Source organism: Pogoniulus pusillus, chromosome 13 (assembly GCF_015220805.1).
Source record: "Pogoniulus pusillus isolate bPogPus1 chromosome 13, bPogPus1.pri, whole genome shotgun sequence".
Taxonomy (NCBI): Eukaryota; Metazoa; Chordata; class Aves; order Piciformes; family Lybiidae; genus Pogoniulus; species Pogoniulus pusillus.
Window position 1 is genome coordinate 25,053,843 of NC_087276.1, and position 25,922 is coordinate 25,079,764.

At 54.5% G+C, this 25,922-nt stretch overlaps 1 protein-coding gene across 4 annotated transcripts in view; it reads left to right on the top strand.

The window, feature by feature from the left end:
* The first annotated feature begins 7,261 nt into the window (after window positions 1-7,261).
* Window positions 7,262-25,922, top strand: part of TNRC18 (trinucleotide repeat containing 18) — a 57,996-nt gene continuing 39,335 nt past the window's right edge. For all 4 annotated transcript variants that reach the window (XM_064153626.1, XM_064153628.1, XM_064153629.1 and 1 more), the window contains exons 1-2: window positions 7,262-7,538; window positions 25,420-25,545. In XM_064153626.1, the coding sequence (XP_064009696.1) occupies window positions 7,337-7,538; window positions 25,420-25,545 (328 nt within the window). In that variant the 5' untranslated portion in view covers window positions 7,262-7,336. The remainder of the gene's footprint in view (window positions 7,539-25,419; window positions 25,546-25,922) is intronic.

Consider the following 25,922-nt stretch of genomic DNA (forward strand, 5'->3'; position numbering starts at 1 on the left):
CTTTCATGAAGGGATTTGAAAGTACATTTGTGAGTGTTAACTTTAAGCCACGCTAATGTACCGCGGGGAAGCAGATGGGTTTACCTTGTTTTCAGGTGCAGAAGCTGACACAGGCCAGGGCACGGTGTGGGGACAGGCATTTAATCCCTGCCTGGCTCTAGAAAAAGGGACGAGACCAAGCCAGGACCCGGCTGGTAACACGGGGGTAGTTTTCACCAGCATTCCCCCAGTCTTTTGTTTTAGGAGGAGATTAAGTCAGTGCAAAACCAGAGGCACTCATGAGTTTAACCTTCAGCAGGACCCTCACGCTGGGGGAGCACGTAGGAAATCATCTTTCCCTGGGAGATGCTGCAAATCTGGATTTTCCAGTTCCTGGAGGGCTCTGCTTGTTTAAATTAGAAGCAGATAGGAGAGGTGAATTTTAAGAAGGACAGAGCAAAGGCACACAAGTCTGCCATTAACTTCCAAACTTCTTTCTGCAGATCTCCCGCTGAGTAAATGCTTTTAGGAGCTTCAAACCACAGCTTTTAATATCTCCTTAACATGCCCCACGATTCCTTCTCCCCCCCTCCCTGTCAAAACGGCAAGAGCAGCTGTGAATATTTTCCATGTTAAAATGTTTTGTATGCATAGAAAAGTACCTGCAGCTCCTGTGGGCTGGGCTCCGGAGAACTGCTGGAGCCAAGGGGAGCTATTTTCTCTCAGACCTCAAAATAGCACATGCTACTGCCTCTTGCTCGCTCGTGTCCTGCATCCAGGAGGGTTATTTTTGATTAAACTGACACATCAAGGGGGAAGGGAAAAAAAAATCCCCATTTCAGTGCGTTGATGTAGTATCTCCTGTCAGTCCGAGCTCGGCGCTCCCCTGCGCCTGCCTGCAGGCAGGGTTGTTTTCAACTCGCACACGAAGAACCTGTAATACCGGGGGTGTTAAAAGAGGGGTTGCAGAATTTGGGGAGGTTTCCCATGCACGTTCCTCCGCTAAAGCGCATGTTTTCAGCTGGAAGGTGTAACTGCCTTTTCCGTGCCTTACAACCAATGCAGCAGCCCGGTCCTAGCTGAAAAGTGCAGGCAGTAATTACAGCTTTGGGAGTCGTGCTCCTCTCAGAGCTCTCTATGGGCTCTGTGTGCTTCCCTGTTTTTTTTTGTCTCCCTGGTCTTGGATGAAAAAAGGTTATTATTGGGTAAAAAAGGGGAGGAAATAGAATAAACCCACCCTGAGCTATCAAAGTCTAGCTGTGAAGAAAGCCTGGTACTAGGGGCTTTGTGGAGAGGGTGAGAAGTAGCCAGCACGGGGCATGTCCTGGCGTGGTGGATCTCAGTTGAGGTTTAGGGAGGACAGAAGTGGGTGTGCAGGTGGCAGAGGGGGAAAGCAGGGTGGGTTTGCACATATCCCACTCTCCCTTCCCCCAGATTCCTGCGCTGTGTCAGGAAAATAAACTATCAGGCTTTCTTTGGGCTGGAGAAGGAGGCTGCAGTTAGGGAGACGTTGGGCTTTCCAAAACTCGGAGCTACGGGATTAGAACTGCTGCGAATGGTGGGGAGGGGGCACCAACCACTTCCCATGTGTGTCCCCCGACCCTTCTGGCACACCAGCAGGGACACAGTATGAGGATGCTGCAGCCCCAGGCGCTGGGTACAGCAAAGGCTGCAGCCAGGCTGAGTGTGGGGTTTATAATCAGCCAGGATTTATGGAGAAAAACGAAATCCTGAGCTGTTCTGGTCATTAATCAGGATTTCTTCACTTGGTTTCCAAGCTGTTTCCCCAGGGATTTCCTCATCAGGACCACCCCCCACCCCCACGGACAGCAGTTCTTTTCCTGCACCAAGGAGGTTGGGGGATACCTCCAGGTTTCTGAATTAAGTTACCCTCCTTGATGAATAAATCCCCCAGGATCCATGGGGATAAATCCCGGCAGGAAGCCCCTTGCCTTTAAATTCCACCTCTGCCCTCACAGGGTTTTATTTCGGGGGGGTGGGGTGGTGTCGGAACACGACGGCAGACGGGGTACGGGGACAGGACTCTGCTGTCAGACTTGCTTCTGTTTTTAAGATGGGTGTGTGTGCAAAGTCCAGCGCTGGCTGTGCAGTGAAAGGGGGAGTGTTGTGTGTGTGTGTGTCCCCTAAACCTCGGCGGCCTCCCCAAACGGAGAAAGATGCACCTATTTGCCTAGCAAGTCTCCAGAGTGGTTGTTGTTCCCCTCCCCCCGCCCCCAAAACTTAGCATTCCACTCCCACCCCACAACGGGGCAAGAATCATTTGAGTGGGTGGGAGGCATCAGTTTGCTCTGCCTCCGAATCTCCACGCAGGTCTCGTCTCCCCCCAGGCTTTAGCAGCCTCTCAAAACGGGGGATGATGTATTGGGGTGGGGGGCGACTCATCACTTTTCTTTGCTCACCAAGTCCCCAGACAGGTTCTACCCCATATCCCAGCCCTCCCCCCAGTCCTACCTCAGTCCCCAGGGTGTGTGTGGGGGGGGGGGGGGAGGGCAATGCCCGGTGTGGGGCATTAAGCTCCTGCCCGTTTCAGCGGCTCCAGTCCGTTCCCCTCCGCTTCGGCAGGGACGGGGAAAGGAGGGGCCGGCCCGGAGGCTTCCGTGTTCGGCCCGGCGACGGCGGGGGAAAAGGTATAAAGGGAGGGGGCGCGGGAAGCAAAAAAGGAAAAGAAAAAAAAAGACAAAAAAAAAAAAAAAGGAAAAACGAGGAGAAAAAATAATTGAAAAGGGGAAAATGGGAACGGGAGAAAAGGGGGAGGGGGGAGCAAAACCCAAAACCAAAAAACGAGAAAAAGAGAGGGGGAAAAAAGAGAAAAATGAAGAAAAACAAGGAAAGGAACGCAAGGGGAGGGATGGCGTCGGGGGTGCCCCCTCCCCGGGGCGGGGGGCGGCCCGGGGGCGGGCGGCACCGTGGGAACCAGCCTGGAGCCCTGGGGCATAGACACCGAGGAGGGAGGTTTGGGGCGGGAGGGGGGAAGGGAACAACGCAGTACCGCTTCCGTGTGTGTCGTTCCCGTCTCCCCGTCCCCCCCCCCCAAGTAAATTTTTAATTAAAAATGGGTATTTTTAGAGAAAAAAAGTGCTTGCTCAAAAGCTATGCGGGGAAGATGGGAAAGCGGCCGGCCTCCCCCCCCCCCCCCCCAACTTTCCTGGGACTTCGGCGGGGGTCTCTCTTTTTTTGTGCTGGTGTTCACTCCTTTCCCCCTTGGGGGGGTCAGGGTGTGTGGGGTGAGGGCTTTGTGTCCTCCTATTTGAGGAAATAATAGGGGAAAAAAGCTGGGGGGGGGGGGGGGAAGGGCTGGTAATACGGAAAACGACGGGAAAATGGTGGCTGCGCTCAGAGTAGCAGAAGTAGCAGCCCGCCTGGGAGGGAAAAAAAAATCATCATCATCAAACGTGAATGTATAGATAGGCTATAGATACGGAGGGGGAGGTTTAGGGGTTGTTTTTTGGATGGGGCCGGGTGGGAGGTAGCTCGGTGCTTTACAGCAGCGCTTCTCCCAGCCCGCAGCTCCTGCTACAAGATGGCTCCCGGTCGGGAGAGGATGAAGAGGAGGAGAAGGAGGAAGGGACGGAGCGGCGGGGAAATAAAAAGGGGAAAGGCGAAGGGGGGTACCTGCCACCACCCCCCCCCCACCCCCCGCCACACCCGAGGTTTTTATTAGCATTTCGCTGATTTATGGCATGCCAACCCCCCGGCCCGGGGACAGCGGCGGGGAGGTCCGGGCGTGAAGGCATTAAACATTTATAAAATATGCTTTTAAAGCCACATAAAAGCCATCAAACCATTAATTTTTTTTTTTTCCTTCTTCCCCAATTCCCCTCCCCCCCAGTTTTTTTCTTTCGTTTACTAAAGGAGATAGGGAAAACAACCCTCCCCCTGGAAGCGGCGGGGTTTGAGCCCTCGCCTCTTGACGCAGCCGCGTTTTGCTCTTAGATATAAATAAAAACACACATAGGCGTACATACATACATAGATATATATAATGTTAAATACAGCAGCTTTCGGAGCGTGAGAGCTTCTCCAGGAACGCGTCGCCGTTTTGCTTAAACCGATTAAAACTAAGCAAAGTGCCGGGGGGTGGGTGATGGTAACAGGGGTGTCGCGCAGCAAGGGGTTCCCATGGGTCTCCAGCCTCCCCTTTAGGAGCCGATTCTGTACTGCGAAGGATATTTTTCTCCATTTGGGGCTCATCCCCCCTTTTTAGGGCTTTTTTTCCCTTTTGGGGGCTCGCTCACTACTTTTCGGGCCATCTCTCCCCTTTTGGACGTGTTTCTTCCTTTCTCTACCCCAGCGGACATGTCGGAACTCTCCTGAGTGTGCGACTGTTATGTTTATTAAAAATAAATATATATATAGACCAGGATGAAATTAGATTCTTTTTCTCCCCTCTACTTCCACCTTATAAAAGCCGATTTTTGATTTAATAAATAAGCGAGGCGGCGGATTGGAAGGCTTGGGGGTGGTGCTGGCACCCCTCCCCCAAGATGCTGCACTGGGTTGAGCGTTGAAGAGCAAAATAAATTAGAGAAGAATAGGGAAAAGTAAAAGTTGGGCTGGACGGCGGGTAAGAACCCAAGCCCTGGCGGGCAGCCGTGCCCTCCCCCCCGCCAGTCCCTCCCCGCAGGCAGCGCGGCTTCTCCCGCCAGTTTCTAGTGCTAAACCCAGCTGGAAAAAACAGAAATTTGGTTAAATCTGACGGGGTGTGTGGGGGGGTGGACTCCTCCTCCAGCCTATTCACCCTATTTTTAAATGTTTCGGGGAGGCGGGGCTCGCAGGGAGGGTAGGGGGGACCCTCTCCGCCCCCGCTCCCCCCTCTCCCTGAAAGGCCGCTTTGTCCGCGGCGGGGCCGTGGGAGAGGGCCCGTCGGCACTTCCCCCTCAGCTTTCCCCGAGGAGGGGGGAAAACCCTCACATCCCTCCGCCCGGGCCCGGCGGGGAGGAGAACGACTGAAACTCCGCAGATAATAAAGGGGGTCGTGGGGCAGCCTCCCCTCTCCCCCCCCCCCTTCCCCTCTACTCACACCCCCAGCAGCCTCCCTAGAGCGGGAGGGGACACACACACACACAGAGAGAACCCCAAGCCGCTTCCCCCGCCAACCGCCGCCAGCTATGAGCGGGAGAGCGCCGAGGGGAGCTGGGGAAGGGGGAGCCTGGAAACGGCGGCGGGAGCGAGACCGCCAGGGGCGGGGCCGCGGGGAGCCTGGAAACGGCCGCCTGTTTACTCGCAAATGAGCGACAGCGCGGCTGACCAATGGAGCGGCGCGAAGGTGCGGTGGGCCCGCCCTGGGCGCGCGGAGAACAATGCGTGTTTCATGGCCCCGGCGCCGCCGTTTTTCCCTTCCCCTCGTTCCTTTTTTCCCTCCCCCCCGCCCTGAGCCTTTTTTTTTGTGTTGTTTTTTTTTTTTCTTCTTCCTAATTTAAATTTTTTTTTTTTTTTTTTAAACGCCGCCGAGCCGCGCGCGCGGGGCCAGCCCGGGGAGGGGGAGGTTGGAGTGAGTGTGTGTGTGTGTGTGTTTGTGTTTGGGGGGGCCTGGAGGGGGGGTGGAGGCGATGCTGCAGCTCGGCGGGGCCCCGCCGCTCCATGGCGCGGCCGCCGCTGCCGCCTCCTCCTCCTCCTTCTCCTTTTCCTCCTCCTCCTCCTCATCGTCGCCGCCACCGCTGCTGCTGCTCCCGCGCTGCTGCCCCTGAGGAGCGGAGCGGAGCGGAGCCGGGCGGCGGGCAGGGCGGCGAGCCGGCACCCCCCGCCCCAGCCCCGCACCGCCGCCATGCCCCGCGATCAGGCGGCCTGACCGTGCCGAGGTAGGAGCCGCTTCCCTCCTCACAGGGGAAGCCCGGCTGAGGTTTGAGGCGGGGAACGTCGCGTCTCCCCCTGGCTTCTCTCCGGATACCTGCTTTCCTCTCCCTCCACCCGCTTTTTGCCTCTTTTTAGCCGTTTTTTCTCCCCGCATTTCAGTAGTTTCCAAGCGGGATGCGGCGGGCTGGGGGTGAGACTCGCCCTGCTCAGCCACGCAGGCAGCGTTCAATTCAATTGAATTCCTAAATTCCACCCAAATAAATCAGAAAAATTCCACCGCTTTGGCTCTAAAAATTATTTTACATTTTCTCTCTTTATGTTTTTTTTGGGAGGGGGAGGGAGGGCTTGTTGTTAATCATTTCTTGGCCCGGCAATCCTTCTTCCCCCCCCGCCCCCCCCCCCCCCCCCCCCCGTGCTGGCAGCGGCCGGCGAGCAGCCGTGGAAGGGCGGCGGGGCTGGGGCGGAGCGGAGCGGCGGCTCCCGGGGCTCGGGAGCGCTGGACGGGGCGGAGGTGGGGGACACACAGACAAACACCACCACTACCCCCTCCTTTATTCTTCGCCGTGTTTATTATTTTTCGCTGTCCCGGCGTAAAACGCGACGGGCGAGGGAATCGCTTCATCAGTCTGCAAGTACAAATATAGATAATTTGAATTTTTTCCCCTCTCTAGTCTTTTGGGAAATTTTTCCTGAGCAGGAGCAGCTCTGGGAGAAAAAAAATATAAAGGGGGAGGGAAACAATCCCAAGAAAAAAAAAAATGAAGGGTTTGGATTCTTGGGAATACGGGGGAAAAAGGCGAGAACCGGGGCTTGGGAAGCGATGCCGCTGCCGGAGCTTCGTTCCCGGCGGGTGCTACTGCCAGTTCCCTGCTCCCGGGTGAGGCTTTTAGAGGGGTAAAACATCCCCAGGAAGAAAATTAAATTAAAGAAAAGAGTGAGGAAAGTGAAAACGTGAAGGATTTTTAATCGTTTTGGTTCGGTCATGTTTGTTTTGTTTTCTTGCTTTCTCCGGGGAGGAATGCCGTGCCGCATCCCCGCCGGGTTCGTCCCGCTGGAGCCGGGCTGCGGGCGCCGCCGTGGGCTCTCCCCGCTGTAGTAGGGGAGACACAAATTTGACACCCCTGCAGAAAAAATAGCTTTTTAAAAATACTTCTACTTTTTTTTCCTTCCTCCGTCCTTTCCCACAAGTTTTCCGTGGATTGTTATGTTGTTACCTCCCCTTTCTCCCCCTTCTCCCCTTCCCCGCCCCAGCGGGGAAGGTGCCCGGTGGGTTTTGAGGGATGTTTTTTTTTCGGGGAGTCGAGGCAGTTTGGCTCTCACCACCCCCTACTTCTCTCTTGCAGGCAGCACCGAGACCGCCGCGCCGGGGCTGGCTCCCTGCACCGCGCCATGGGACGCTTGGACGCCTTATTTTTGAAAACCATCTGATTTTTTTGGGGAGGAGGAGGAGGAGGGGGGGTGGGGGGCGGGAGGGGAGGGTGGGGGGGAAGGCGGTGGCGGGCACCGACAGCGATCCGGGAGATTCCTTGAAGCCGGCGAGTGGATGATGGATGGCCGAGATTTCGGGCCCCCCCGTTCGGTTCACGGCCCCCCTCCGCTGCTCTCTGGGCTGGCCATGGAGAGTCACCGTCTGGGAGCCACCGGCCGCTTGGCCCCCGCCGCCGGTCCCATGTCCGCCGGGCTTCCCGCCGCCCTTCAGCCTGGAAAGTTCCTCACATCGGGCATCAGCCTCCACTCCCACCCGGGTAAGGCTCCGCGGACCCCCCCTACCCCTGGCAGACCCCCACTTCCACCCTCTGCTTTCCCTCCGCTTCTCTCCGCATGTGCTGCCGACTCCCGGTACCGTCGGGGCTTTGAACGCAAGAAAAATAAGAAGTATGGATGTCTGCTTGCAGCTTTTTCGTGTGCTTTCCCCACGGGTTTTGTGCTTCGCCTGGCTTGATTGGGGAAAAAAAATAAGGGAATGGGGAGAGCGAATGGAGAATGACAGGAAAAACTAGAGAATGGGAAAAACTGAAGGAGGGGAAGAATAGATGAGTAGAGGAAAAATAGGGGAATGGAGGAAAATAGGAAGAAAGTAGAGGAATCGAGGAAAAGTAAGGGAATGAGATAAAAAATAGGGCAATGGGGAGAAGAGTTGCGGCTAGCCGATAAAATTACTCCCTCCGATTATAAGGTCTTGTTGGCACCGAGGAGAATCCCCGCCGAGGCGGCTGCGGGTGTTTTGTGGAATAAATCCCGGGGATAAATAGGAATTTTCGGGAAAGCCGGGCCGATCGGGATGCGGAGGGGAAGAGGCTGCGCTGCTCCACTGGGTGCCTCACGGCTGGGCACAAAACCATCTCCGCGGGCTGGGAAACGGGGCAAAACGGGGCAGTTTTCGATGCTTTTTCGCTCCGCGGAGGACGGTGCAGCCCGAGCCCGGCGCAGTCGCCGTCAGCCCCGGGAGCGCTGCCGGTAGGGCGAATTCTAGTGTTTTTTTGAGGTTTTTTTTTGGCTGGTTGTTTTTTTTTTTAATTTCTTTTTTCTCACCCTTCGCTAATTATTTTTTAAGCCTACAAACAAACTTACATGCAGAAACTGCCCTCTCCTTACGTTTTTATTTACCCCTTTTCGCTGTGCTCTATCCCCCGGGCAGTCCCACGACTGCCTTTGCGTTTAAAAAAAACCCCAAAAACAGACATTGGAATGTACGAAGTTTATTATTACCCTCCCCCCCGCCCCACACACACAGTCAGTTTGTTATTTATTTGCTTCCACTGCAGTCTTTTTTCGAGAGATTTTTATTTCTGACCCCTTTCCGAGCTGCCTTTGCCAGCGACTGGCAGGCTGCACTCTACCCGCTCTGCTGCTCGCTGTGTTGCCGGGAAGCTGCCGAGCTGCTGCCGAACTCTCTCCCCGGGAGGACGCGAGTGATTTCTGACCGTTTGATTTCACTCGCTGGCTGTTTTTTTTTTTTTTTTCCCCCCTCTTTCTTTCCCCTGGGCGTGGAGAGGTGACTCGGAGTTTACTTTAGGCGTTGGGAGGGTGACAGGTTTTGCAATAATAAACCTGCTTTTCTCCCAGCCGCCCGGGATGAATGACTTTGAAATTTGCAAACCTGATTGCCAACATCTGCAGAGAAGGAAGCAGCCCGAATCGAGGGAAAAAGATTTATTAGTTTTAGACTAGGTGGCAGTGCCAATTTCCCAGGTGCTTGGAGCAGAGGTGTAAAGCGAACGACTATGAAGCCAAGCACATGGGCAAACACCTTCTTTTTCCCTTCCCTTTTGTCTGTCTTTTCTTTTTTCTCCCCCTCCTTTTTTTTTTCCGCGGGGTATCTCCCCCCCCCCCCCCCCTTCCTCCACCTCCTGTTAAAGCTGAATACAATCACTGCAAAAATCTGTCTGGACAATCTCAAGCCAAACCGAGCATAGGTTGTTGTACTTTTTTTTTAGCTGTTTTGTGTTGTGGGTTTTTTTTTTCTTTTTTCCTTTTTTTTTTTTTTTTTTCCTTTTTTCTTTCGCCTCCCAAAGTTTTCCTTTCTGGTGCTTCCCTGAAATCCAGGCAGCCCTGCAGGGAAGTGATGAGTTCTTGCGAAGCTGACAAAGCCCTGCTCTGCGCTGTTATCTGCGAGCTCTTGGGCTGGGAGCGAGCCTCAGATTGGGGGCCTCTCACAGAGGGAATGAGTTTTCAGATCTCTCCGATTATATTTCAATATATTATTTTTATTTCCCTGAACTCTTTGGAAAATCCTCCCTTATTCCTGACAGCTCCTCCGGGTGCCCAGTTCTCCCTGCATGCTCCCTTGGATGATCGCTCCCAAAGCTTGTTTGGTGCCAGTGGCTTCAATTCACAGCAGGGTGAAACTACCATAAAAAGATCCTTGCAATTAATCAAAATTCCCATTATATCCCAGCAGTGGGACAGGCTGGGATTATTAATATTACTTTTTATAGAGCTTTAGCAGTATTGTTTGCAATAGGGATTGTTTTCTGCTAGGAGGGGCCCTTTTGTAGGTTTGCGTTTGCAGTGTTGATGTTGCCGTGTGGAGTGTTTTTTGTTGTTGTGGGGTTTATATTCTGTTTTGTTTTAAGGAGGGGTTTGGATGGCTGGAAAGCAAAGGCTTGTGCAAGGGGTTAAGAAAAGTGGGCAGGAGGCAAAGCCTTTAAATAGTCAGTTCAAACCGATCTTTAAATACCGACCGAGTTGAAGAAAGAGGCTGTTGAATCTGTCCCAGCATTCTCCTAAAATAAATACGCCCCTGTAAAAATAGCAGGATTGGCTGTATTTGAGAATCCTGCTATCGTCGGCACCAATTCCTTGTTTTTTGCAGACCTTCTGCTCATGATGCCAGTCCAGCCTCTGCCCCAGTACCAAAACACAGGCATTGGGCTGTGTCCGGTGACCCCCAGACCCTTGGTTTCTCTCTGGGGGGTTTCTACTCTGTGGTAGCGTTTCATCTGCTGCCGTGCACGCCGAGGGGATGGGGACAGAAGTCCCTTTGTTGGAAGCACACAGCGGTTCAAGTGCCCCTCTCTGTGCTCTCACCCATTTGCCGTCTCCCTGTCCTCAAGGTGGGCAGTGGGGCTCATAGGGCTGGGGAGCAGCAGAGTGCTCCCAGCGGACTTTGCTGTGGGAGGAAAGTGACTGTTTGAAATGGAATTTCATCCCTGGCAGCAGTCGAGCTTGCTGGGAAGCCCTTGCCTAAAGAGAGGCTGCAGTCCATGGAGCCAGGCAGCCGAGTGCATTAAAGCAGAAGCTGGCTTTGCTCTGCCGCTTGCAGCTCAAAAAACAGGGGTTCATCATTGTGCTCTTTCTCTACCCCTCCGACTTTGGGTCCAAGTGAGTGTCCTGGGCTCAGCTCCATCCTGTGGTGGTTGCAATGTTCTTGGCAGCTTCTGTGTTTTGGGGGCGGTGGAAAGACTCCCTCGGATGTAATTGTGAAGGGCTGCTATGGGACCATGTCCCTGCCAAGCAGCGGGTCTGTGTGTGAGCAAATAGCATCCTCGTGCCAGAAAGGCTGAGTTTAAAACGATGGTAATAAAAGCCTGCTTTTTGCCATGTACCGAGGTATCCTTCTTTGAGTGGGATATGTATGCTGGGGGGGGTAGCTACTGGATCAGATCTGTATTTGGATAGAAGGATGCCCAGCGTCTTCCATTCAGACGCGTTTCAGAAATGCTTTTCAGTGCCCCGGAAAAGGGACACACCTGTACGAGCAGAGCTGACTTTGTGTTAAATTGAGCTCGGGAGTGCCGGCTGGAAGGAAATCGGTCAGGCAGAGGGGGAGAGATTTGGGTTCGCTAGCTTGCCTGCTTCCACATTAGCATGTGCATTCAGATGCAGGGATTTAAAGTGGGTTGGGGACCATCCCCGCTTCCAGGCCTGCTGTGCCCAGGGAGAAGTTTTCCAGATATCTGGGTCAGGTAGCAGTGTAGGGGAAGAAAAGATATCCAAAATACCCTTCCCCCTCGCTCAAGGGTAGCTTTGCTGTGCCAGCAAAATCTCACTGTAGCCATCCTTATAATGGCAAAATGGTGCTTCTGCTGAGCCTGCAGATTTTGCAGAGGAGGCTTTGCCGTCGGCAGTGCCAGCAGAAGCACAATTTGCTCATGAAACTGCATCCGTGCTAAAATCTCTTGGCTGGTAGGAGACCCCAGGATAGCACGGACACGACGCTGTACCGAGCCGTGCTCGGGGCTGGGAAGGAGCAAGGCTTCCGTACCAGTGATGGGGTTTTTGGCTGTGGTTTGACGCGGCTCTTTTTGGTCACGTTTTGATGCTGCAAGGAAAATACCATCGGTGTTTAATGGCCCTTGAAATCGCGGTTCCCCTCCATCCCTGCCCGCCCAGAGGGTGGTGCGAGGGGCTGAACGCGGGGGTCTCTTTGGGGCAGGGGCTCCGTGCGTAACACCGGCAGGAATGCGGCCGCGGCCAGAGTCCTGCATGCCGAGGTTTTTTCTCCTCCCTTGGGGGCCTGGTGAAATGAGATGCTTTTTGATACGCGTTTTCAGGCAGAGCAGCGAGCGCGCTTGTCCAGCAGTGCTCGGGGAGGTGATGCTGGCCTGCGCCGGGCAGGGCTGTTGTGCTTGGAGCCGTCACACTCTCCCGTTTACAGCCGGCATCCCCGGGGGCGGGGGAAGCGCTCGGCCATTAAGCGATGCCCCTGCAGCTCCCGCGGGCCTGCAGCCAATTCTGTGAGCAAGGCAGGAGCAGTCTTTTCGGATTTTGCTCTGGGGATGAAATAGGAGGAAGAACGGGATTTAGGTATTTTATGGAGTCATATGCTGTGTGTTCCTGGGATGCTGGGAGCATGGTTTCTCTGCTGTGCTGGCGTTTTCTCAAGGTCCCGCTGGTTGGATGGGTTGTGGGGTGGCATCTCCATCCCTCAAGACAGGTGGGAAGGATTTTCTACTCTGTCTTCCAGCGCCCATTGAAGTTCCCATTTTAACTAGTGGTAATTTGTGGCAGAGACGCTGGGCTTGGACTGCGGACAAGAGCCCAAGGGCCAATGTGGTGACGTAAACTTGCTCAGAGCAAGGTCCTGCGGGATCCTCCACTTTGTTAGGGTTTTTAATACCTTTCCCAGCTGAACGGGCAAGAATCTGCCCCTGCCGCTGATAACGTGGTGCTGGTCAAGATGTATTTAATCAGCGTGGGTTCTGGCACCCTTCTGCCCCCCACTCAGCAGTGAATCTCCTTGGTGGGGCTGGACAACCGCCATTCCTAGTTCTGACTGATGGTGTGCCAGGGAAAATTTGATCTGGAGGATGTACTAGTGCTAGAAATTCTAGCTGGGGGTAGCATGGGGCACCAGACAGGTCCCCAGCGCTGGGGACAGGCTCTTGCTCTTTCCCGGCACAGCAGCTGTTGGAGAAATGGAAATCACCGGGAATTAATCTTCCTGCAGACGTGGTTAGCAGAGCAGGGCTTTCGTAAGGGAAATTTTAGATCTCCTTCTTAGGATAACCCAGGGTAAAGCTGAAATTAGTTTATAATTATATAGTAAATAACCCCCCATCTTGTCGTTTCACCATCTTCTGATGAATATGGAAATGAACATTGTTAAGAGGAATTAACGTCGTTACGGCAGCCTTCCAGGTGAGCCTGGCGGCTCGGCCGCGGCTGCTGCTGGCTGTCGGATCACCTCCTTTAACTGGGGTTAGCGCCCGACGAGTTGAAACAAGGCCCTGTGTGTTTTCAGCGTGTACTAAACTGGTCCAGTTAAGGCTTGGGGCGGGAGGTGGTGCAAGGGATCGGGGCCAGCCTGGCATGTGCTGACACGAAAGCTGCCTTGCCGGGACGAGGAGATGTTGGTCTGGGTTAGGTAACGCGATCCAGCGTTGCCTGTTCAAGGTGCTGAGGACAAGGGAGTGCTTTGTTCTGCCTCACCGTTGAAACGGAGAGCACAGCGGGCTCTGAACTGACCCCGAAGGGCAGGCGGCGTTGGGGTGGGCAGGGAGCCGAAGGCGGCCCTGAGGTCCTTGCCCGTGGGGCTGGTGTGAGGGACCAGCACTGCGTCCAGCTGCGGCAGCCCTTCACTGGCTTTTCCAGCTCTTAAAAAGGCAATGTTTCCGAGGGGAGTGCTCCTTTCCCTGGCTGTGGTGATTTGGGGGTTTCCTCCCATCTCTGTGTTCCAGGATGGCACAGCTGAATGTCTGCAGGCATCATGACTCTGGAGAAAACCTCGTCCCACTCTGCTCTTTATTTGCTTTGCTTATCATTCCCCACTCTGCAGCTCTTAAACACTAAGGGGACAGCAACCACGCCAAGCCCTTGTCCCCGTCCCCGCGGGCGCTGGCCGGGGAGCCCGGCGTGGCGGGAGCCGTGCCGTAAGGCGCTGCCGCGGCACTGACAGTTGGGCTCTCCCCACGCCGTGAGGATCAGCTGTTGGGTGCACAATATGCTCCGCTTTTCCTCTCCAGCTGTTGTCGCTGACGGTGATAGGAAGCGAAAGGTAGTTGAGATTTTGGTATCTGTAAGGGAGGTGATGGGCAGAAAGGAGGGCGGTGAGGGAGGGCTGAGTTTATCTGAGGCTGGGTTTTGTTTAAATCCAGCCGGACTTGGAATAACAGCAAAAGGATTGAAGTGACCTTGGGAATAAATTTTATTGGCGGTGTAGCAGTGGCCAAAGAGCCATTTTGAAGGAGGTGGATGCAGGCAGGCAAGCTGAATATGGTGGGCTTGGAGTGATGTGGTATGTTTTTGGGGAAAATATGCCCTTTTAGGGGAATAACAGAGATTTTAAAGGCACTCGACCCCATCTGTCTGGATCTGTATCCCCAGCAACTTCTGCAAAGGTTGTTCTTGCTTCTGCTGCCATCCATCTTCCCCTGCCGCGTTACTGCGAGCAAAGAGCCCTTTTTACGTGTGGTGGTTAGATATATTGCTTGTGCTTCCCTTTCTGCCCCCCATCTCTTCTCAGCAGAATTCCCTGTGGCTTGAATATGCTTTTAATACGTTAAGTTTAATTGCTTTTAATTAAAAAAAATATAAAAATAATAATTGAAATGGCCAAGCTGCTTGGCAAGGGAGGGTTGTGTAAGGATTCAGCTCGTGGCTGCTCGCAGGCAGTGCTGGTAGCTGTGTGTGAACGGAGTAACCCTGTGTTATTGCCACGCCATGTGTGTGATCCTGGTGATTTGTGTCCTGGTCTGGGTGGGGAGACGTCCCACATGCCATGTCACATGCAAGCCAAATGAGTAGTACTCCAGTGAGTAAAGATCTGAGCAGGCGAGTACAGATGGGTGCAGGCACCTTCCTGGGCTGAGGGTGAAAGTCCAGCGTGCCAGAAGCTAGGCGGGAATACCAGGAACCAGGCAGGCACACCAGGAGCTGGACAGGCACACTAAGAGCTGGACAGGCACACCAGGAACCAAGAAGGCAACCAGAAGCTGGGTAGGAACACTGGGAGCCAGACTGGCACACCATGCAGGGCTCCCGGCGAGCGCAATGCACTGCTGGGGCTTCCCTTTGCAATCCCAGTGCTGCAGTGGGGCTTTCTCCTTAATGAGATTAGTGACACAGAAGTGGTGATTCTTCTGCTGCTTTTAATGGATGTTCAGGTTTGTGTGGGATTGGAAATTCCTGCTTTCATCAGATGAGCCCTCTCTGTGACTGTTTTATGGAGAGATCTCCCCTTCCCTGGCTTCAGGGCTGATGTTCATATTGGCACAAGCGCTTCAGGCTTTGCCTCCTTGCTCCACTCTGCCTCAATTCCTTTCCAGCCCCAGCCATGGTGAATTTTATTTTGATCCCTACCTTGAATCTCACCATCAACCCAGGCCACTTTTATCTTGTGGAGGACATGAGAGCTCTGTATCTTTCCCTGGTCAGGCAGGGAGGAGGAAGAAACACAGAAGTCACTCTTGGTTCATTCTTGCAGGTGCTGCTTGGTTTCCCTGGTTGAGATGTGCAGTGACATATGTGTGTGTAGCTACACATATACAGGGCACCTGTTTAGGGCTTCACCTGAGGGGGGCTGGCTGTCCCTGCCTTATGACATCGAGGCCAGGTTGGCAGTTTGTCAAGAGCCCAAGGGCTGTGCTTCAATTTGAATACTGATTTGCATAATTCATCAGGAGTTAAACCTCACCGCCATAATATTTGCCTCTGCATTTATCTCCTGGTACCGTCCGAGGTGTGTGGTGTTGGGCGTTTGCTGGCTGCAGAGACCCCTTTGCCTCATGGTTTGGTGCTGCATCGGTGCAGAAAAAGTGGTATGGGCTGATGCTCAGGAGGATGTGAGGAGGGCGGGAGCCTCTGGAAGGAAAAAAGGCTGACTGCAGGGTTGGAGGGAAAGGCTGAGCACAGGCTGAGCTTTTTGAGGTTGGTTTCCTAACAGGATCATGCTTCATCTTTGGATCTCGTTCTTCCACGCCCAGATGTCTGTAGCCCACTGCTGAATTTCTCCTGGGCTGCAGAATCCATGGCAGTCAGCAGTAGGCTCTGGGAGAGGGATGTGCTGTCCCCATGGCACACGGAGCGATACGTGCGGGCACCTCTGGCTTCACCTTGCACTTACACCGTCCTAGCCATGCTGTGTGTCCAAGTGGGAATGGTGAAGCCAGAGCCCATCAAGGACAGCTGGGTCATTGGCAGTGCTTTTGCTCCTGCGCTGGGGGTTTGCTTGCAGCCAGTCCTCTCGTGCTGCCTGTGTTTGTGTGGTGGTTGCTGGCTGTGTGCTGAGCATGTGCATGTTGGTGTTGGGATGTTCAGGTCTGATCCAGCTACTGGGCCACTCTGTGCCTCAGTTTCCCTTTGCAGGGCCACCCTCCTTTGCAGAACTCTCCCAGAGGTGCTGAGCTGTGTCAGATGCTTTGTAAACAAGAAGGTTTAACATAAGCAGTGATGGAGAGAGGTTGCATCTTCCAGGGCATTGAGTCATCCTGGCTCGTGCTGATTGCGCCTGGCAGGGGCCTGGGCGACAAAACAAATCCGCATCCAGATGTCACCTTCCCACCAGATGTTAGTGGTATGGTGACTTGTTGGGTTTTGGTGGTGGACCTACTGACAGCGCAGATCGAAGTGCTGTGGGGAGGTGCCACCTCTCTGGTGGCCCTGGTGAAACCAGTGGCGTGGCGCAGCCTCCAGCTTGGGCACTTGCAATTGGGCCACCTGTTTGCTGGAGGAAGGAGTGAGATAAGAGTCCTGGTTTGGCACTGTGTGGACTTGGGTTTGCAGAATAGGACCACGAGGATAATCAGAGGGCTGGAGCACCTCTCTTATGAGGACAGAGACTGAAAGAGTTGGGGCTGTTCAGTCTGGAGAAGAGGAGGCTCCCAGGCGACATTCTTGTGGCCTTCCAGTATCTGAAGGGGGCTACAAAAAAGCTGTGGAGGGACTTTTTAGGCTCTCAGGGAGTGACAGGACTGGAGGAATGGAGGAAAGCTGGAGGTGGGGAGATTCAGACTGGATGTGAGGAGGAAGCTGTTCAGCATGAGAGCGGGGAGAGGCTGGAATGGATTGCCCAGGGAGGTGGTTGAGGCCCCATGGCTGGAGGTGTTTAAGGCCAGGCTGGATGAGGCTGTGGGCAGCCTGCTCTAGGGTAGGGTGTCTGTGCCCGTGGCAGAGGGCTTGGAACTGGATGATCCTTGTGGTCCCTTCCAGCCCTGACTGATTCTGTTGGAATGGGGGGTGCTGAGACTCCTTCTAGCACTGCTGGGTTTGAGCATGGTGTGGACTGTCCTGACTCTGAACCTTCACCGTGCTGGGCAGCAGGTCAACCAGGGATAAACCCTGGGAGTGATCTCACAGCAGCCCCCCACTCACCACCCCAAGCAGAGGGGACACAACCAGGGCAGTGGGTGACCAGGCCAGCCGTGGGAAGCGGAGGGAAGAAGAGAGCAGATGGCACTTCCCTTTTGGTGGGCATCCCCGCATGTGTCCGCAGGGCTGACTGCTGCCCGTCAGGCAGCGGTGTGTAATTTCTCAATGGGAGGGCAGGGAGATAATGCTGCACAGGCCCATTTAACCTGCTGGTGACCTGGTCTTAAGTCATTGTGGCTGAAAATAGACCGTGCTCCCTCCAGGGCACTGCTAATGGCGCTGGGAAAGCTGGGATCACTCTTTGAAGGCTGATTTAATTGCTGCTGGCAGGCGCTCGGTGCAGGTGATGTGGGGCACCAGCACCCCGTGCCAACGCACAATAACCTCCCCCCCCACAGAGTGCCTCTAGTTCTCGGGGCCCTGCCAGTGATGGATAAGGAGCTCTGAGCTCTTTGCTAACAAAGGCACGGGACAGTGGTTCAGAGCCACAAAAATGGGGTGAGTCACATTTCTGTGCCTAGGAAGGAGTAGAAGCACCTGCAGTGGAGGTGTGTGGCTGGTGCTGGGAGCAGAGTAATCCCCAGGGCCCCTGTGCTGGCCACCAGTAGCTGGAGGGTCTTCACCATGATGAAGAATAGACCAGAGAAAAGGCTGTCCTAGAAAATCAGGAGAGGAAGGGAGGTGAGACTACAGTCTGCATTCCTGAGGGTTCTGCTAATCAGTTTGAGAGTTAAAATTACTCTTTATTAATTTCCATACAGCATCCTCAGTAAACGTAGAGCTGAAGAGCTCACTGAGTTGATTCCTGCTATTTGAGGAGAGCTGTGTAAGTGTAGTGAGAGCCTGCAGGTCTTGGTGGACCCCTGTTGGGGTGTCAGGTGTAATTATGCCAGCAGAAAAGGCAAAGACAGCCAACGTGGTGGGGGATTGCAGGCTGGGGACACAGAGGAAAAGCTTCTGCTGCAGCAGCCAGCAGTGACCCAGAAGTGTTGACACTAGTTGGAGTGTTCACGTGCCAGGATTAGTGTGGGACTGGGTTGGTGCTTCCCAGACTGCCTGTTTTGGGCTGGCTACTCAAGAGTCCCAGTGAGATGATTTCTGTCCTGGCCCCTCCAGAAGAAGGAAAAGCCACCTACCCTCTGCCAGAGGGATTTGTGTCCCCACCTTGGTAACTTCTCACTACCCTCTGTGAAGATGCTGCCAGGAGGGAGGTGGTGGGTAAACCTGTGGGAAATCTGGGTGCCCCAGTTCAAGAGAGACAGGGAGGGAGTCCGATGGAGGGCTGCAAAGGGCCTAAGGGCCCTGGAGCATCTCTGTGAGGAGGAAAGGTTGAGAGACTTTTGGGGCTCTTTAGCCTAGAGAAGAGCATCCTGAGAGAGAATCTTCTCAGTGTTGAGCAAGAGCTAGAGGGTGGGGAGCAAGAGGATGGGGCCAGACTTTTTTTCAGTGGACAGGACAAAGGCCAACGGGCACAAACTGGAACCCAGAAGTTCCATCTGAACATGAATAAAAAGCTGTGCTATGAGTGTGCTGGAACCCTGGAGCAGGCTGCCCAGAGATGTTGTGGAGTCTCCTTCTCTGGAGAAATTCCAGACCTGCCTGGACATGGTGATCCTGAGCAACCTGCTGTGGCCGCCTGTGCTTTAGCAGGGGGGTTGAACTAGATGCTTTCCAAAGGTCCCTCCTGACCCCCCACCGTGCTGGGATTCTTCGATCTTCAGGACATTTCACCGCTGTCCTTCTCCTGTGACCCTGAGCCCTGAGGCACTGATGCACCTGAGATTGCAGTTGCTTTGTTGCAGGATGGAAACTAAGTTTGCAGGATACTGGGGCCAGAGGTGGGGCAGGAGCACCTATCCCTTAAACCCTTGCAGCCACTGCTTTCCATTTCCTCCTCCTCTACCATCTCTGGGGCACTGGGGCTGTTTCAGCTCCCAAGTGAGGAGGAGGAGGAGAGCAGTGGGGCTCAGCCTGATGACATTTATTTCCCTGGAGGCAGGGAACCTTGCTTGCTCTGTGCGGTGTCCCTAGGCTGCAGGAGCCTGGCAACATGCTGCTTCACCATGAGGGCAGGGGGGGCACTGAAATCATGGCATGGCACAGCACTGGCACAGGGTAATAGCTGCAGGAGGGCTTGTTGGAAGCCCGGCACGGTGTTCCTGTGCTGACACAGCTGTGAGCAGTAGTAAATATTGAGCAAGAGCCACTTAAAAATAAAGGAGCCTGAACATGGATTCCCACGTGGAATAAAACAGAAGAAACAAGGGAGAGCTGCACGGAGCTGGGAGGAGAACTCGGCCTTGGCTTCGAAGGTGGTGATTTCTGCAGCTGGAGGAAAGCAGCATGGTAGTGTTTGAGCTGGCAAAGGCTGGGAGCGGAGGATGTTTTCCCTGAGCTCACTGGGGCTCTTAGGAGATGAGGAGTTAAATCGATCTGACTGTTCTGATCTGAGGGGTGTCGATTTTCCCTCTGTACTTGGCACTGGTGAGGCTGTGGCCGAGGTGCTTTGGTTGTGTCCTGGCGTGTTTGAGGGCTTGTGCCAACGCGTGTCTCGTGCGTGGCACTGAGTCAAGGCAGCTCCAGTGCCTCGGGTGTCACTAGAGCTGCCCCAGCAGGCAGAGATTCACACTGTCAGTGCTCCTGAAGCTCGGCTGCTTGCAGACATAAAGGTGTGCAGAAGAAATAGCTGCGGCTGTGTCTTGCTGTGCTGTGTGCCCCCGCGTCATGGGGCAGGGGTGGGAAGCTTTGTGCTGCAGGAGGGGTCTCTAAAAGAGTATCCTTTGGGAAGCTGCTTCTGCAGGGAGAGAATCAGGGATGCAGTGGTGATGGTGAGCATGGGACAGCTGGTACTGGTGCTGGTACTGGTGTGGTGGCTATCCTGCCAGAAGTGGGAGGGAGCCAGTGGGTACTTGCTGTGCTTGGCCTTCTGGTTCTCTCTTGGCTCGGACAGGGAAAGGGAACTCAGGAGGACAAAGGCATTTATCCAGCTGTTTGTGGCAGGGACTCATGTCCCAGTTGGCTGTCTGTAAGGCTCTGTGGGCCGGACTGGGGAAGAGGTGACTGTGCTCCCAGCCAAGGGCGGCTGCGGCTCCTGCTCCATGCCAGAGCCCAGCAGCCAGCTGAGACCCTGGCTGTAATGGGGCTGTAAATCTCCCTTGGGTGTCCAGAGTTGAAAACATCCCATGGAAATAAACCCCAAACCTCCCTGCTGTGTTTCCCAGCCTCTCTGGGCTCAGATCAGAGGGACTTTGGGGCCAGGCTTTTCCTCTTGGGCCCCTCTGTTGCCACAGCCCCTCGCCCAGTGCTGCATGGTGACAACCTGCTTCCTGGCAGTGCCCATCCATCGTGGCCCACGGGAGATGGGGCGAGATGCTGGCAGTTAGAAATATTGCATAAGAGTCAGAAACCTGTAACGGGCAGATGGGGCTGAGGGGGGAGAGTTACTTCACTTCTCGTGGGCTGCTGGAGGCTGTCAGTCTTGTGGTGACGGGGCTGTGGCTTATCAGGCAAAGCTGGCTTGTTCCCAGGGCTCGGCTTTGGGGTGTGCTTTGCAACTGGCATTGCACGTGGCCAGCATCTTGCCTGTCCAGGCCACCAACGCTGTCACACAGCTGTGTCCTATTGTGTGATTGCCTTTGAGGTGGGGGTGCTCTTTGCATGAGCAGAGACTTTGTGGATGCTGCTTCACCCTGGTGTGTTGGTGCTGCCAGCTGGTTTGGAGTGAATTTGGCGTTAAGTGGTGTCTCCATGTCACCTCCCACTTGCTGTCCTTCACCCTTTGCGGGTGCCCGAGTGAGCCATCACCTCTGTGCTGGGTTGGCAGCCAGCATGGATGGCAGCATGGGAATGCTGTGAAGGTGCCAGCCAGTCGCCTGCAGCCAAGCTGGTGTGGAGCAGCTTTCCCAGCGCTGTTGCACCAGGCATGGCTGGCTCATTGACCAGTGCTGTGTCCATGGGGGAGATATGTTCAGCCCTAGCCTGTCCCCATCCTGCCTGGCTCTTTCACAATGCAGTCTTGGCCAACTCGTCCAGCTAGGGCTGAATTTCAGGCCTGGGGACCAGGGGGGCTGAGATGGAGAGAGCCTGCAGGTTATGAGTAACTGGTGGCAGGCAGCAACCTGCTCTGCTATGGGCAAATCCACCCACCTACCTTCATCACCTTGTCCAGGCAATGCTTTCTGGTGGCTCCCTCCACCCAGGGAGTTTTGGGCAACCCCCAGCAGGCTGAGCACGTGGGGCTCGTTTACCTCCCACTTCCTCTGGTGAGACCTCTGGCCTCCAGACGTTTGGTGTGTGGTTTGTGTGGTTGCTGGTATCTCATCTCCCCATCAGTCACATCCCCTCTTGGTAGTGAGTCACCCTGCCATACCTCTTCCCCTGCCCCGTGCCATTTTGGAGAGCTGGGCAAAGATGAAGATGTTTTCAACTGAGCTGGCACATCTGCACCCGCCAAGTTCCTCTCATAACAGCACTTAGTGATTTATGTCTCACTTGTGTGAAGCAGGTACGTTGATTGTGTTGGAACTGGGAAGGAGGGCATGGGTGTGTGCATCCTCACTCCGTGCCCATCCACTGCACCCCCTGGAGCATCACAGGGGGATGGGAGCAAAGGTGTGCTGGTGCCTGTAAAGCGTCTTACCCTCTGAGCTGGGCTGCTTCAAATGGTGTGTGCCAATGCTGGCAAAGTGCTTGCATGCAATTCATGTCGGTGCCATTCCCAGGTGGCCAGTGGCCGTACTGATGGGCACGCTTGCTTGGTGTGGCAGGAAAGGGAAAAGGGGTACAGCAGGTCTGATGCTGACAGCACTGCCAAACTGCACCTCCGTGCCTGTGCTGTGGTGCCAGCACACCTCCAGGCAAGCAGTCGGCTGGAGGAACGTGGCTCAGCCTGCTGAGACCTGTTGGCATGTCCCTGGGTGAAGCAGATCTTGCGCTGGTTCAGCAAACGCTCTGGCCCCAGGCAGATGGAAATGGTTGTGGTTTCCCCCTTTCCCCTCCCTTTCTCCTGGCAGAAGCCCATGGTTGGGGTGAGCTGTGCCTTGCTCACTGCAGTAGAATTTCTCCCCTTGGCATCACTTTCTGGCACAGAGATCCAAGGAGGGAGTGACTTGCCCGCGGCTGCCTCCTACAAATGCAGCTGCTTGTTGCTCGGAGGAGCAGCTTCACCTCCAGGTCCTGCCCAGGGGAGCAGGGCAGCGAGTTTTGGGCTGTGTGTGAGGCTTACGCCAGCCCATCAGCATTGCTGCTGGAGGAAGGGATGCTCTGGCAGTGCCTCCCGGTTGAATTTACATTGGGCTCATCCTCGGGAAGGCTGTGGCTTGAATCTCTCCTCCCTGCCCCAGCTCTGGTTCCTGACAGGGAGCAAGCCAGGTAAACACAGCCCAAACAGCTTCTCCAGGTGGCAGTTAGCAAGAGAAAATGCTGCTGCTGGTAAACCCAGTGGAGAGATTCATGCATCTCTCTGGCTTTGCTGCCGGTCAGCTGGGTGATGCAGGGAAGTCTTTGTACCTGCCCATGTCTCAGTTTCTCCACCTGCAAAGCTTTGGGATGTGGTTTGAGCCCCCATGCTGGGCTTACATGTCTGCCACGAGCAGCACTGCTGCTGTGGCACCAGGAAGGGGTGTCTAGTGCCAGGTGGCTCTAGTGCCTGGCTGATGGCATCAGCTCAGTTCTGCTGCTGCTGACCAGCTGGGGAGGTGACACTGCCCCGTAGGGTCCCCAACCTGTCCATCTGAACCTGTCTCTAGGTCAGATTGTGTGTAAAGCTGCTTGTTACCACTGTGCTTCCTGTTTCAGCACAGCAGCTGGAAAACCTCTATGACAGCTTGTCTTACACTGGGCAGCTGGAAGGAGTTTCATCTGCCCTTCAGACACTCTCAGCCCACAGTTCCTCATCCCTTCTGCCAATCTTCCCTTTCCTCTTCCTTCTCCTGCAGTCCAGGGCTGGATGTGTTCCTGTGTGATCTGGTATAGGCGATCCTGCTCTGGCAGGGGTGTTGGACTAGATGGTCCCTTTCAGCCCCTAACCTTCTGTGATTCTGTGAGGCTGGGTTCCTGTGGTGGGCTTTAATAATTCTATTTGTGGAGGAAACTGCAGAGCATTTGGGACTGAGGCTGACCCTGGGTAGGAAAAGATATCACAGGCAGGGAGCCGCCCCAGTACGACAAGGAGTGTAACTGGTACCAAAATGCTTCTTTGAGTGCCAGTAGCTTAAGCTGTGCAGGTGTCCCTGTGATGGATGGCAGCCTGGATCGTGTCCCCTTCATGGAGCTCTGCAGATGTCTTCGTGTCCTTATACCACAGGCAAGTGGGAGCTTATCATAGGCATCTGTGGTCAGTGGTGTCTGCAGCGTTGGATGTGTCTTGCCATGATCTCCGTGCCGGTGCTCTCACTCGCTGGAGTGTCTGTAGCCAGCATCGAGGTCTAGCTGGAAGAAGGGGCTCATGTGGGAATGTCTGGGGCTGGGACTGCCAGGCTGGTGTGGCACAGGGTGCTCCAGGGGATTTTACTATGCTACAGCCATGTGCTCTGCCAGATGGGACTCGGGTTCCCTCGGAAATGTGTCGCTCCTGCTCCAGACTCTGGCTCATCGCCAGCCCAGCCGTGCTGAAGCGGTGCAGTGGAGGTGGCGTGGCTGAGGCAAACACACTGTGGAGTGGAGCTGCTCACAGCTAAGCTGGGGTAGGTGCTGCTGGGTGCTACCCAGCACTCTACAGCCCTGGAAGAAGAAAAATTGTTTGGAAATGCTCCAGCCTGAAGGTTTTGGGGTTACCAAGGAGAAGTGCGAATGTATGTGTACACTCAGTGCCGTTCCAGCAGCCTGCACAAGATTAAATAGCAGGTTTTACCTGCTGGCAGTGGGCTTTGCACTGAATGTCATGGGCACAGCAGTTGCCCTGGTCCTGCCACTGGAGGGTTGGTGTCTGCGGGTGATGGGAGCTGTTGGGTGATGGATGCTGGCCAGGAGCTGTGCGGAGCACCGCGTCGGTGAGGCACATATGCCAGGATGCAAACATGTATGCGAAAGAGATCCTGGCTGTCTAAATAATGTGAAATATTGACTAGCTCTCGCAGATGGTGCTCCACGTGCAGTTTTGGGGACTGAACTTCTCTTGTTTCCTCGTGGATTTTGGTGTGATGTTGTTTTGATCCAGAGGGATGCCGGACTCCTGACAAACTTGTTGCCTGGTTGCTTGCGGTGGCATCATTGCATTTTGGGGAATTTGGTGGGCTGGTGGGGCCTGAGGGGAAGGGAGGAGGGTGGCAGAGGGCTTGACTGCCTCCTTCAGACTCTTCCTGATGCCTTTTATGCGTTTTGTAAATGACGGCACCGAATGAGCTGGGTGCTGGTTCTGGCAGAGCACTGTGGTTTGCAGTGTTGAGTGAGGGCCGTTTGGTGGCACTGTTGCAGCGGAGTTGCTGCCTGTAGCCAGGAGCTTGTGTTGTTAGCTCTGTTGTGGTGATTTGTGTCCACTGATGAAATGCTGCTGATGATTGTTTGCGTTGCTGGGGGCTTCATTCTTGGAGGAGGCCCCAGTGTGCAGGACATAATCCAGACCACTGGCAGCAGGGCCTTAGGGATGTGCTGCTTTCATTTCAGCTTGTGGATGAGTGGCAGATTTTCTGCTCTGTTTCTCCTTCCTCTGGGATAAAATGCTGAGTTTGGATATGTGAAACTATGTTTTGTGTGAGCTGCTGGGAGAGATGCTTAACAGGTTGCAAAGAGATGGTAAAGTCTCATCCCTGGAAACATTCAGGGTCAGGTTGGGTGGGGCTCTGAGCGACCTTCTCTAGTTGAAGATGCCTCTGCTCGCTGCAAGGACTTGCACCAGATGACCTTTAAAGGTCCTTCCTATGGTTTTATGCTCTTGCATTTCCCCAGAGGCTGCCACTGGAGCTGGGCAGATGCAGCGGGGCTGGGCTGTGTTGGCAAAGTCGTGCTGGTGAGAGGATCCTATTGCTGCTGGGGAAGTGTGCTGGGGAGGGTCCTTGCCCATAGGTCACTGTACTGGTGATAACACAGCTTATCAGCCAGACAGCTTGGTTGTTTAGCCTGCAGATTGAATGCTGTGCTCAGAAAGCAGCACACTCCATGTGGAGTCCACCCACTGCAAAGTTAGAGCCCTGCAGAGACGGGAGGGCCGAGCTGGGAGAGCCGCAGTGAGGGATCTGTACTTGAGACAGGGTCCCCAGGCAGCGTTTCCCACCCTGGACCACGCATGATGTGTGCTGTCACTTGTGTCCTCGCAGCCATCGCTCTTGGCGCATGAGGGACCGACAGCCACAACAGTCTGTGCTCCTGCGAGGCTTATTCCAAGGCAGCGTGCTGCTTGGGCTGAAACTTGTTTCCCTCTTCTCTTCCCATTTTCCACAGGCTTTTCCCATCTGCCTAATGGACTCTATCCCTCATACATTCCCCTGAACCACCTCGAGCCCCCCAGTGCTGGCAGTCCTCTCCTGGCCCAGCTGGGTCAGCACAGCCTCTTTGAGTCACAGAAAGGTGAGTCTGGGTCATGTGCCTTTCCCCTTCGTCACCCCTGGGTGCTTACCCCGATCTCCTAGCTGAAGCTACTGGATGCTGTGATGTTGAGAAACCCCCCTGAAGAGCAGGAACCCTGTGGGGTTATCATCCAAGGGTATTTCCTGGTCTTAGCAGCACCAAGGTCTTAGATGAGGCTTCTGAAAGCTCCCACATCATAAGGCACAGCATGCATCCAAGACAGGAGTATCCTGCATACCACCTGGTTTCTTCTGTCCTGGTCCTTCCTGGCCATATCTAAGAAACCCTTGAAAGCTGTTCTCTTGACATCTCTTGCCTGTCTGTGTAGGACTGAAGGGATAGGAAGCCCATGGTCTTATTGTTTGCTTTTGCTCTGC